The sequence below is a fragment of the Phyllobates terribilis genome, unplaced genomic scaffold (assembly GCF_046119375.1).
Source record: "Phyllobates terribilis strain yellow unplaced genomic scaffold, ASM4611937v1 Scaffold_5__5_contigs__length_657084704, whole genome shotgun sequence".
Classification (NCBI taxonomy): domain Eukaryota; kingdom Metazoa; phylum Chordata; class Amphibia; order Anura; family Dendrobatidae; genus Phyllobates; species Phyllobates terribilis.
The window spans coordinates 626,794,857-626,808,717 of record NW_027362765.1 but is presented as its reverse complement, the minus strand read 5'-3'; the positions used below and the strand labels follow the sequence as shown (position 1 = coordinate 626,808,717).

At 45.6% G+C, this 13,861-nt stretch overlaps 1 protein-coding gene across 1 annotated transcript in view; it reads right to left on the bottom strand.

Moving 5' to 3' along the window:
* SLC43A1 (solute carrier family 43 member 1) overlaps positions 1 to 9,861 on the bottom strand; it is a 241,742-nt gene extending 231,881 nt beyond the window's left edge. Inside the window, exon 1 of the mRNA XM_073686132.1 lies at positions 9,789 to 9,861. Within this exon, the coding sequence (XP_073542233.1) occupies positions 9,789 to 9,791 (3 nt within the window). The 5' untranslated portion in view covers positions 9,792 to 9,861. The remainder of the gene's footprint in view (positions 1 to 9,788) is intronic.
* Between the last annotated feature and the right edge of the window lie 4,000 nt (positions 9,862 to 13,861).

The window sequence follows — 13,861 nt, the reverse complement described above, 5'->3', positions numbered from 1 at the left end:
TCGTCAAGATCAAATAAAGGTATACCAGCTAAACGTCTATCCTACATTGTCAAGACACTACCTGAATCAGAGCCGCAGTCATGGGATGAAATGCAAGCACTACCTGTCCATGAAAGAACAAAGTGGATCGATGCCGCTAATGAGGAAATCAAATCGCTTCATCAACTCCAAACTTGGAAACTCACCAAGCTACCACAGGGCAAAAAGGCAATCAAGTGCAAGTGGGTCTTCAAAACCAAATATGACTCTGAAGGTAAAGTCCACAGATTCAAAGCAAGGTTGGTCGCAAAAGGATATTCTCAAAAGTATGGCGAAGATTACGATGCTACATTTGCTCCAGTCGCTAAACAGACCACGTTCAGAGCTTTGTTAGCTGTAGCTGCTGTACAAAAGATGTATGTCAGACATTTGGATATAAAAACTGCCTTTTTAAATGGTGACATTGAGGAGGACTTATACATGACTCAACCTGAAGGTTATGTAAAAAAAGGTGAAGAGAATCTTGTTTGCAAACTACAAAAATCTCTCTATGGTCTTAAGCAATCAGCAAGAGCATGGAACACCAAGGTGAATAAAGTCTTGTTGGAAGAAGGATTTAAAAGAGGTCAAGCTGGTCCGTGCTTATACACAAAATATACAGATGGAAAGTGGATGTATATTCTCTTATATGTGGACGACGTGATTGTTGTTCATCAAGACGACGCAGAAATTGGAAAAATGACTGAAATTCTGAATCAGCACTTTGAAATAAAAGACCTTGGAAGTGTGACATATCATCTAGGAATCCAAATCCAGAGAGAGGAAGATGGAAGTTTTCTTCTAAACCAAAGTGCAAAAATTAATTTGATTCTGAATCAGTTTAAAATGTCAGAGGCCAAAGGTATATCAACCCCAATGGAACCATCCTACCTGAAGCTGGAAGGAGAAGATGACCTGTTGCCTAACAATGAGAAATATCGTCAGGCAGTGGGGGCACTTCTATACATATCAACTATGACTCGACCGGATATCACAACAACAGTTGGAATCCTTTGCAGATATGTGGAAAAACCGCGCCAAAGAGACTGGAATGCTGGTAAGAGACTTCTCCGATATTTGAAAGAAACGCAAGATGTAAATTTAAAACTATCTGCAGCAGGAGATCTAGAACTTACTGGCTATGTAGATGCGGATTGGGCTGGTGATTCGCGTGATCGTAAATCCACAAGTGGATACTTGTTTAAAGTTGGAGAAAGTTCAATCTCCTGGTCTAGTAGGAAACAAGTGTCTGTTGCCTTGTCATCTACAGAAGTGGAGTATGTGTCCGCAGCCTATGCAAGCCAGGAGGTTGTTTGGCTAAGACAATTGATGGACGATCTTGGCAAACCGACAACTCAGCCGACGGTGATTTATGAGGACAACCAAGGATGCATTAAACTTGCATGCAGTGAAAAGATCAGTGCTAGAACCAAGCACATTGACGTCAGACATCATCATCTACGTGATTTGATAGATCGTGGCATAATTCAGTTTGTCTATTGTGAAACTGATAAGATGGTAGCTGATATTATGACAAAGCAATTGCCACGAGCTAGGTTCCAAGAATTGAGAACCACAATGGGACTAAGAGGATAAGTAGTTGTTGAGTGGGGGTGTTGGAATAATACATATTAATCTGTATGTGTATTGCAACAACTACTGTGCTGTTTCATATGTTGTGCATATTGTGAGGTTGTTAACAAAGTTGTGTTTTAAAAAAAAAAAAAAAAACCTCCCACAGACAGGATGCCCCCTCCTTCTCTTCCTGTATTGTTGATATATGTTTTGTTTCTCCTCATGCTGCAGTAACACCAGACTCCATGCTGTGCCTATGTTGGATATGAATAAACCTACATTCTGTGTTCTAAACTCTGGATGTCACGCGGATTAATCCTCTGCTAACAATGACACCCAATTATACACATCGTCTCCTAACCTCACCCTTGAATTATTACAAACCACCAGTGATTGTCTTTCTGCCATCTCTAACATTATGTCCTCCCTCTTTCTGAAACTGAACCTGTCAAAAACTGAACTTCTTGTGCTTCCTCCCTTCACTGACCTACCTATGCCCGATATTGCCATCTCCGTATGTGGCTCTATCATTACTCTCCAGCAACAAGCCCGCTGTCTTGGGTTCATACTTGATTCAGATCTTTCCTTCTCTCCCCAGATAAAACCACTCGCCCGCTCATGTCATCTACACCTCAAAAATATTTCCAGAATTTGACCTTTTCTTTCATTTGACTCTGCAAAAACTCTTACTGTCGCTCTGATTCATTCTTGTCAGGACTACTGCAACTCTCTGCTAATAGGTCTCCCTCTTACTAAACTCTCCCCTTTCCAATCTGTCCTAAATGCAGCAGCCAGGATATTTCTTGCCAACCGCTACACTGACTCCTGCACCCTGTGCCAGTCATTGCACTGGTTACCCATAGAGTTCAACATAAACTCATCACCCTCACCCACAAAGCTCTCCATGCTTCAGCACCGCCCTACATCTCCTCTCTCGTCTCAGTCTACCACCCTACCCGTGCCCTCCGTACTGCTAATGACCTAAGATTAATATCCTTAATAATCTGAACCTCCCATTCCCGTCTCCAAGATTTCTCACATGCTGCGCCAATTATTTGGAATGCACTACCCAGGACTCTTCGATTAATCCCCAATACCCACAGTTTTAAGCGTGCTCTAAAAACACATTTCTTTAGACTGGCCTATTGCCTCACCTCACTTATCTAACTACCCCTTTTTTTTCCCCTCCACATACAAAATTTCCTTCCAAATCAGGACCCTCGTATCATCTATTCACACACCCCCATGTACTTAATAGACTCCTGGGTCTGTACTTGTTCACATACTGGTTGGCGACTGGTTCATTTAGCATTATGTAATTACCCTATTTATTACATTGATGGTTGACCGTACAATACAAGCAATTGTTACCATCCACCCTTTGTGTCTCCCCTATTTCCTCATAGATTGTAAGCTTGCGAGCAGGGTCCTCTCTCCTCCTGGTATCTGTTGATTTATGTGATAATTGTTATTCTGCAATGTCTTATTGTCTGTACAAATCCCCTCTAAAATGTAAAGTGCTGCGGAATATGTTGGCACTATAGAAATAAAAATTATTATTATTATTATTGTGGTAAGGTTAGGGATGAGGTGGGATGGGAAAAAAACACAGAAAAAAAAGCAGTAGTATTTACCTGCTCAGTTCTTCAGACCTAATGCACTACCAGGATGCAGGAAATCCATATAACAAAGATGGCGGCTGTACATATGCAATATACCGATGAGACAATTAGTGATGAGCGAGTATTCGTGATCAATATACTCGTAACGAGTACTTTGTAATAATCGCGTATTCGTTCCATATAGCGAGTACAATGTAAGTCAATGGGAAATCCGAGTAATTTTCTGCTGGACCCTACAAAGAGTCTGGGAGCCTGAGGAAAAGGCTGAAATGGATGGGGAAGTGATGAAACAGAATGGGAAGAGCCTGGAGAATATACCTGCATGTATTTCTGACTCATATATGGTTTATGGGAATACGTTTGTTGCAGTATTACGCCACTTTTACAGACACACAAGAACGACTACCAAACCTAGCCTAAATTGCATTTAACAGGCCAAAAAAGTTAAGAAACAGAGAAACCAAAAAAATATCCCTTTTAGTATTTGTTCACACATACTGTTGTGGCTTTTTTTCACCTTTTACAATTGGGAGGGCCCTGACTTATACATTTTGCAGGTCCCTCTGTCATACGTCATTTTTAGTTCGCACTTTACAAGCTCAGCTAGAACGTACCAGTAGGTATGTTGATCTTTGACCTGAGAGGCCTCAGGTGGCTCTGTAACAGGCGTTTTGAAGGGACAGCTGTTACTTAGACATTTGTGGGGTCCCTCCATCATTGACACTCAGATAGTGGAATACATGTTCAATAGCAGTTTACAATGTGCCCATTGTTGCGTTGGGCTTGACCCTCCTCCTCCTCGTCCTCCACCTCCACCACCATGTGATACTGCGGCCCTAAATTCAAATGTTCAGAGGCCTTGCAGTGGGAAGGAAAGCTGAGTTTTGTGAGAGCCCTCGTGTGGCCCCATAACATACATTTTGACGTGCCCTCCTCTTGAAATTTTGGAGGTCCCTCTTGTGTACATTTGAGAGTGTCCTCACTTATTCATAATGTAGGGCCCTCACTCTATTATTTAACTCATTTAAGGGCAGAGACTACAGAGAAAAAGGCCAAGAGACATATGGAGTACTAGAAGGTAGCAGTGAGTTTGGCCTGCGATCCTCAGGTATGGCTGAACTCTGTGAACCGGAAAAATAAAGCTGCACTAGTCAACTGGATGACGAGCTCAAATATATCACTTGTGCAAGTCAATGGACAAAAGATATATGGTGCTCCCCCTCCAGGATGGGTTGGAGAAGCTTCTCCAAATGGCTCAGAGATTTTGATTGTCAATATTCCCCAGATGATATAGCAAGAGAAGACTTCTTGATACTGTACTACTTGGTCCAGTGCAGAATGTGCATCGTATTTCCAAAAATTACTCCTAGGTGCTGTGTCATAGGTGCAGGAAGATTCCATGACAAGGGCCTCCCTTGACAAACATTATCTACAATGGAGTATTGTTGTAGTTCTGGCCCTCAATTCAAGTTTTCAGAGGGCCATCAGTCGGTCATCGACAGTCAGTGTAAATTTCTATTGAATATGTATCCCCTATCTCAGTCACAATGTGGCACAAGCCAGGCATGTTTTTTTGCCAAATAGGGTGACTGACAATACATTTCTATTGAATATGTATCCCCTATCTCAGTCACAATGTGTAACAACCTGTGACAAGGGCCTCCAATGACAAACATTAGTTTGGTAGGACCACTGTACATTCCATATTTGTCCACTGCACAATGTGCATAGGGTTTGTAAAGATTAACCCTATGGGCTGAGTCATGGTTGAAGCAGGAAGCCACCATCCCAAATGCTTCCAATACCAAATAGTAGTTAGGCTGGAGTAGGAATACTGTCCTGGTTTGTCCACTGCACAAAGTGCATAGGGTTTGTAAAAATTAGCCCTATGGGCTGAGTCATGGTTGACTCACTATTTTGGCTGTGACAGCTATCTTGCCTTGTGCCATCAACATCTGAAAATCTTTCAACAAAACCCAAAATGCCAAAAAAGCCTGTTGCTAAGGGACGTGGACGTGGATGTGGTGTCAGTGGTCCACGAGAAGGCACTCAGTCTGTGTCAGGTCAGAAGAAGCTTTATGCATCCACTATGTTCCTGGAAAAATTTCCCGATCTGGAACGTAAACGTGTGCGGAAGCCAGAAGAGCGAGAGCAGATTATGTCTTGGATAGCAGACAAGGCCTCTACGCATTTGTCAAGCAGCAACAAATCTTCCACGACCACACACTCTACTGTGGATACACAGAAGGCTGGCCCATCCAATCCTGAAGCTGGTTCTCCTTCCTCCCGCCATTATCAGTCACAGGAGACATATGACCCCAAGCTTGGCCACTCTGAGGATCTAATTGGTACGTATCCTTTGGTTGGCTCTAGCCAATCACCGTGCAGCATTGAAGAGGGACAAGAGGAGGTGGCGTGCGTTAATGCTCAAGTATTTGAGGACCTATGGCCAGAAGAAAGCCACTTGGAGGAATGTCATTTACTGTCTCCAGAGGTGGAGGCTGATGATGGTGAGACACAGTTGCCATCAGGTCAGCCTACAATGTCAACTGGGAAGGAGGATGAGATGGAAGATGAGGTATTCGATGAGTCCACTGATCCGACCTGGACCGTTGGCACACATAGCCATGACAACAACACAGAGGAAGATGGATATGTGCGCCAAGTCGGGGCAAGAGGGTGTTCAGCTGTGGTGTGGAATTTTTTTCTGAAAGTCCTTCAAAGAAAAACATTGTAGTCTGTAGCATCTGCTATACCAAGTTGAGCAGAGGCCAGGGCAAAGGCAACCTGAGCACCACCAGTATGCGAAACCACATGGCAGCCAAGCACCCCAGTAGATGGGCGGAACACCAGGGTACCAAACATGCGTCTGCGGGTCAAACCAATGCTATGTCGCCTGGGCTATGTCCTTCAGAATCTGCTCTTCAAGAAGCAGGCGCTCATACCTCCTGCTCACAAGCTGCGGTTGCTCACACACAACAAACATCAACCACATCCACTTCCTTGTCCCAGCAAAGTGTCCAATTGTCTGTGCCTGAGAGCTTGGAAAGAAAGTGTAAATACCCAGCCACGCACCCACAGGCACAAATACTAAACTCGCATATTGCCAAATATGCTAGCTGTGGAGATGTTGCTGTTTAAGCTTGTGGGAACACAGTCTTTCCATGATCTCTTGGCTGTGGCTGCCCCACGATACAGTGTTCCAAGCCGCCACTATTTTTCCCGGTGTGCCGTCCCTGCGTTACACAAGGACGTGTTAAACAATCTGAACCGTGCTCTCACCAACACCGTAACCGGGAAGGTCCACCTAACAGACACTTGGGCAAGTTGTTGTAGACAGGGACGATACATTTCTGTCACGGCACATTGGGTGAACCTGGTGGAGGGTGGGACAAAGGCGCAAACTGGAACATCACACATCCTACCCATGCCAAGAATAGCAGGCTAAACTTCTGTCAGGGTTTCCGCCTCTTCATATTCCACTTCCTCTCTCCCCTCCTCCTGCTCCTCATCCTCTGCTGAATTACCCTCCCCATCACTGCCAAGCTGGGACCTGTGCAGCAGCGCATCAGCAAAGCGGCAACACGCTCTGCCGAAGCTGATCTGTTTAGGTCAGAAAGCACACACTGCAGCAGAGCTGTAGCAAGCTTTAAAACAACAGACCGATCAGTGGCTCTCCCCGCTGCACCTCCAACCCGGTCTGGTCGTCTGCGATAATGGGGGTAACCTGGTGGCGGCTTTAAAGGTCGGCAAGCTGGTACACGTGCTGAACCTAGTTGTTCAGAAATTTCTGAAAACTTACCGTGACTTGCCGTACCTACTTGAGAAGGTGCGCCGTATTAACGCCCATTTCTGCCATTCCTCTACCGCTTTTGTTGCTCTTACAGCGCTTCAAAAGCGCTTGAATTTGCTAAGTCACCGACTCATTTTGCCCACGCGGTGGAACTCAACCTATCAAATTTTGGCAAGGATTAGTGAACAGCAGAGGGTAGTAGCTGAATACCAGGTTCAACATGCCCGTCAGACCGAGGGTCAGCCACCACACATAACAACTGTCGAGTGGGCGTGGATCGCTAACATTTGTGAGGTTCTTGAGAACTTTGAGTACTGCACCAACCTCATGAGCGGTGATCTGGCTATTATCAGCGTAACCATCCCGCTGCTGTGTCTCTTGAAACAATCACTTCATAATCTCAAAGAGGAAGCTTTGAGTGCCCAGCATGTTGGAATGGAGCCAGATTTCCCAATGGGTAATACTACCCAGCCCAGCCAATATTCTGAGGTAACATTGGGTGATGAGGAAGATGAGGAGGATGAAGAGGGAGAGGACTTGCTTTTCTGTGCTACCGAGGGGACTCGTAATGCTACAGAGGGGACACCCAACCCAAGCTTCATGTCTGTCCAGCCTGGATGGGCTGGAGAGGAGGAGGTGGAGGAGGAGGAGAGTCAGCGTGAGGAGAGGATTGGTACTGTTTCTACTGTTGGGGACACAGAACATTTGCCTTTTTGCAGTTTGGCCCACATGGCACAGTTCATGTGTAAGTGTCTGTGGCAAGACCCTCGCGTGATACACATTTTATCCAATAATAATAATAATTTTTATTCATATAGTGCCAACATATTCCGCAGCACTTTACAATTAAACGGGGACATGTACAGACAATAAATTCAATACAAGGTGAGACAGTTTAAACAGTTACATTAGGAGTGAGGTCCCTGCTCACAAGCTTACATTCTACAAGGAAATGGGGGGACACAATAGGTGGACACAATAGGTGAAAAGTGCTTGTTATTTCAGGTCTGGCAATTGTAATAAGTAGGGATTTTCATATAAAGCTGCATGATCCGGTCATCAGATAGTATGTTTAAGTGCAATAATCAAGTATTGAGTGCAGTTATCGTGTCCATGGAGGGTGTGGAGACAGATGAATAGTAGGGTGCAGCAGGGGTCCCTGTGCAAGAAATATGTCTGGGCCCCCCTCGCTGCTCGGCATGCTGTTAATTGTGAGGGCAGTCTGGCCATTAAACCCCCGGAGACTTGGGCTCTGTGCAACAGGCAACATCTCCGTTAGGATTCGGTTCTGCTGAGCCCAACCATGTATATATTATGTTAAATTATATGTCTGGTATCTATACCGTCTAGTATCTGATAGTATACTACAAATAAAAGTATGGAATATTATAGTAGACTGCACTATTCCGTATTTAAAATATTTACTTTTTTTTTTTTTTACAGTGGATGTTGCAACCACTGTTTGGCATCCATAGGAAGCAACTGTTCAACATATGCATCATGGTGTATAGTATGCTGAACAGAGGCCATTTGATCTTAAAGAGTTATTCCCCAAATAAATCAAGTCATCCCCAATCCCGGTGATAAGGGATAATTACTGATTGTTGGAAGCCTGAGAATTGGGACTCCAGCAATCCTGAGAACAGGAATCTGAAGCTCAGCAATGAATGGATTGGAGGTGCATGCTTGACTTCTGCTCTATTCATTGTGTATGGAACTGAAGGAAATAGCCGAGCGCAGCACTCAGCAGCTCCATAGATAATGAATAGAGCAGAGGCCATGTATTCACAATTCTGCTCCATTCAGGATGAGACTGCAGAGCCTGGTTCTCAGAATCTCTGGGGGCCCAGTGGTCGGATCCTAACGGTTATTTATGGGTCATTATTTGGTTAATAACCCTTTATACAGCCTGGTTGATTTTCCTATCCTTTACAATTACAGAATCACGCATGACCCAAAAACAAATATGTTCACGCTCATACATACACACGCATAGATACACACACCCACACATATATACAAACACACACATAGATACACAGACCCACACATATATACAAACACACACACACACATAGATACACACACCCACACATATATACAAACACACACACACAACCACACATTTATATACATACACACATACATAGATACACACACATACATATATATACACTCATACATAAACACACACATAGATATATACAATCATATACACACTCATATACACACATACATACACACACAGATATATGCAATCATATACACACAGATACACACTTATATACACACATATATACACTCAAATATACACACAGATACACATAGATACAGATACTCATACACTCAGACACACACATACATACACACACAAAAATAGATACACACATACATAGATACACTCATATACACACAGATAGATACACACATACACACACAGAGCTACACATACACAGATACACACACATATACTAATCTTCTATATCAGCAATGCAGCCCTGAAGGAGCTCTGCTACAAGGTTTATAGGTCAGCTGAAAAGTGCTGCTTAACCCACTGTGGGGCATGGAGGCACAGCAGAGAGGACTGTCTGATACCAGCTCCTTGCTGTCCTGTGCTGCGAGCCTCCTCCCCCGACCTCTACTATGTGACAGGCTGCTGCTGCTGAGAACGTAACAGTGGAGGGAGCTGAAGACGCAGTCAGTCCTGCTCTTCCTTCCTCCACTAATGTCCCCTGTGTAATGTGTGGCCCGGGGCCCCCTGGCTACAGGTGAGTACTCACCATTGGGAGGAGCCATGCAGGAGGCCAGAGGCTGCAGCCACTGAGCGCTATCACCAGTCTGGCTGGGAAAGTGTTCATTGGCTGAGTCTCTCTTCCTGCATGACACGCCCCCTTTTTCAGTGGAAGCTCTCCGCGCACCGCGCTCTCCCCGGCTCTATGTATCAGATTAGAATAATTGCATGCTGGAAAGAGGGGCCCGGTGTTGAGCAAACACTGAGGGGCCCCTTCATTCAGGGGCCCAATAGCGGCTGAGTGGGCTACTGCTATGGGCAGTAAACTTCTGCCGCAAGGACCCCCCCTGTGCCTCTGGGCCCTGGTGCCGCTGCACAGGCAGTATGTTCGCCCCTGGGGTGCAGATTCTGAATAATATTTAGAAGGAGGGAACAGGGGAAAGTTAGTTTACTGAGTAGTTGAGGTGGTAGGCTTCTTTAAAGAGATGGGTTTTTAAAGCGCGCTTGAAAACGTGGGGGCTAGGCATCAGTCTGATCATCTGGGGTAAATCATTCCAGAGAACTGGTGCAGCACGAGATAAGTCATGGAGACGGAGGTTCAAGATTCGGATTATGGGAGATGTTAGTCTTAGGTCATTTGTAGAACGGAGGGCACGTGTAGGACAGACAGAGATGAGAGAGGAGACGACGGTGCAGAACTGTGGAGAGCTTTGTGGGTGAGAGAGATGAGTTTATATTGGACCCTGTAGCGAATGGGCAACCATTGTAATGACTGGCACAAGATGGAGGCATCAGTGAAGTGGCTGGACAGAAATACGACCCTGGCTGCCGCATTCAGGATGGATTGGAGAGGAGAAAGTTTCATAAGAGGGAGACCAATCAGAAGAAAGTTGCAGTAGTCCAGACGAGAGTGAATAAGTAAGACAGTAAAGGCCCCATCACACTAAGCGACGCTACAGCGATCCTGACAACAATACGATCTGTCAGGGATCGTTGCTGCGTCGCTATGTGGTCGCTGGTGAGATGTCAAACAGTCAGATCTTCCCAACGAATCAGCAGCGATGCAGCGACCCGTAACGATCTGTATAACGATGCACGCCTATGTGTTTCTGTGTCTGGGTCGTTAACAAGGTCGTTGGTAAGGTGTCAAACACAGCGATGCGTGCTACCCAGCGGGGCCTCAACGATCAAAGAAATGTCCAGACCATTCCGACACGACCAGCGATCTCACAGCAGGGGCCTGGTCGCTGCTAAGTGTCAAACGTAGCGAGATCGCTGCTGAGGTCGCTGTTGCGTCACAAAACTTGTGACTCAGCAGCAATCTCGCTAGCGTTCTCGCTTAGTGTGACGGGGACTTAAGAGTTTTAGCAGCTTCAAAGGTGAGAAAAGGTCAGATTCTGGAGATGTTTTTAAGGTGCAGGTGACAAAAGCGACCTATACTGGTTGGCCACCTTTCTCGATCCACGGTACAAGGAGAAATTTCCTTCTCTCCTTTTGGAGTCACCAAAGAGTTTTACAATGGAATTGTTCAAGAGGGCCATTGTAGATCAGTTGCTGAAAACATCACCCTCATACAATGCTGGTGGTATCGGCTCTTTTCAACACCAAGGGATAATGGGGAGACACACAAACACCAGCTCCAACAAAGGTGGGGGGGATGTGCACAAATTGGGCAATTTTCAATAGACCAGCACAACAGTAAAGGCTATCTGTGCCTGTAACAATGCCAAGGAGGGATAAGTTGCAGAACATGATCAAGGGATACTTAAGTGACCATACGTGCATCCTTTCTGATGCTTCAGATCCCTTTAATTATTGGGTGTCTAAGCTGAACACTTGGCCCGACCTCTCCTTATATGCCTTGGAGGTGCTGGCCTGCCCGGTTGCTAGTGTGGTGTCTGAGTGTGTTTTCAGTTCCGCTGGGGCAATCATCACTGATAGGCGCACACGCCTCTCCACGGAAAACGCAGACAGACTTACTCTGATTAAATTCAACAAGGACTGGATATCTCCACAATTTGTAATCTCTCCAGATGACAACAAGCCAACCTAAATTCACCAAAAATGCAGATTCATGCTACTGCTGTTAACGTCACCCCCTTCCCATAAAAACCCATTTCCTTCCTTCGTCAACCATGACTCAGCCCATAGAGCTAATTTTTACAAACCCTATGCACATTGTGCAGTGGACAAACCAGGACAGTATTCCTACTCCAGCCAAACTACTACTTGTGATTGGTGGCCCTTGGGATGGTGGCTTCCAAAATAGTGGGTAAAATGGCCTGGTGCGTGCTTGGTAGCAGGCAGTAGGAAATGTTTGGACTACTGCTTTGCGTTTGGCTCTAATCGCCTTTTTAAGTGGATTAATGTGGACAGCAGATGCCAGGCTCTGACCCCTAAAACAGTGGGGAAAATAGACCGGTGCTTTTAAAAAAAAAAGGCAGCACACAATACTAATTCTGTGTGTGCTGGAAAAATATTGCTTTGCCTCTGACAAGAGCTGTTTTAAGATGGACACTGGATGAACACTTTAACCTCTCCCTACCTAATACACAATCTCTCCCTCCCTGTACTCTGACTTTGTTGTGAGTCTTCAGCTCTGAAAAGAGCTATTTTTTGGTGGTATTATGGAGCTAGTGAGCGGCTCCTTTAAACTGTCCCTGCTCGAGTATCTCTCCCTCCCTTCTCTACAGTGAACTAGTATACACTGCAGGTAGCACTGAAAAGGGCTTTTATTTTATCAAGAGGCCTAAACACTTTCCCTAGCAGCTCAGCGATCTCTCCCTATGCTTGTAGAACGCAGGCTCTGGACGCAATGTGCACAAAATGGCGGCGGCAGGGCTTAAATAGACCCTATGACACTGGGCGGCCAGCCAATCACAGTAATGCCACAACCAAGATGTCTGCGGCATTACTGTGATTGGTTAAGAAGCCCAGCATGTTTAGTGGCTGCAAAGGAGGCGCCAAAACTGCAGGGCGGGACATCCGAATATAGCGAGGCGAGTACACAAATACTCACAATATAACGAGTAACCCGAATACCGTACTATCCGTGCGAATAGCAAATAGTAACGAATACACTCGCTCATCACTAGAGACAATCACTCACAACCTACCATTTCATGGAGGGGGTGATTGCTTAGTATTAGAATTGCACACAAAGTGGCTTGTATAGGGCGCTGTCCACACCAGGGTAGTGCACAGTATCCGGCTTACAGCCTATTAGTTACGCCCCTACTATTAGAATTGCACACAAAGTGGCTTGTATAGGATGCTGTTCACACCAGGGTAGTGCACAGTATCCGGCTTACAGCCTATTAGTTACGCCCATACTATTAGATTAGGTGGGCCGTTCGGTACTATCTAACTGCACCCAATGAGAACAGACACCCTAGTTTACAATGCCAGCACTGATGGGCTTGGCTGCTCCCTGGAATAGAAAAGTGCAAAAATGCATATATAATATATGAGGTATTGGTCCATATTTTGGCCAAAATACACAAGTTCATAACCCACGTCAAGGGACAGAAGCTTAGAGGCAGAGGAGAGGGAAGTGTCAATGGGGATGTTGAAGTCGCCCATGATGATAGTGGGGATGTCGGCGGAAAGGAAGTGAAGTAGCCAGGTGGTGAAGTGGTGTCTGGCCCTGGGGGGTGGTAAATGACTGCCAGTTGGAGGGGGAGTAGATGCGCACACAGTGCACCTCAAAAGAGGGGAGTGTAACGGAGGGCGGCAGTGGGATTTGGGTGAGGGCATAGGTATCTGACAGGAGAAAACATACTCCTCCACCATGCTTGCCGCTGGAGCGGGTGGTGTGGGAAAGGTAGAATCCGCCGTATGAAAGTACAGCTGGAGAGGCCGTGTCAGAGGGGGCGAGCCAAGTTTCAGTGATGGCGAGGAAGGAAAGTTTGTTAGTAATGAAAAGGTCATGGATGTAGGAAAGTTTGTTGCAGATGGAGCGAGCATTCTATAGAGCTACTGTTAGTGGCACTGGGGAAGCGGGGGCTGGGCAGATGGATATAAGGTTTAAAAGGTTGCGAGAGTTTGTGACATATCGTGGATAGGAGATGGAAGTGACTGTGGGGATGTGGTGAGGAGGACCAGGATTTGAAGGGATATCGC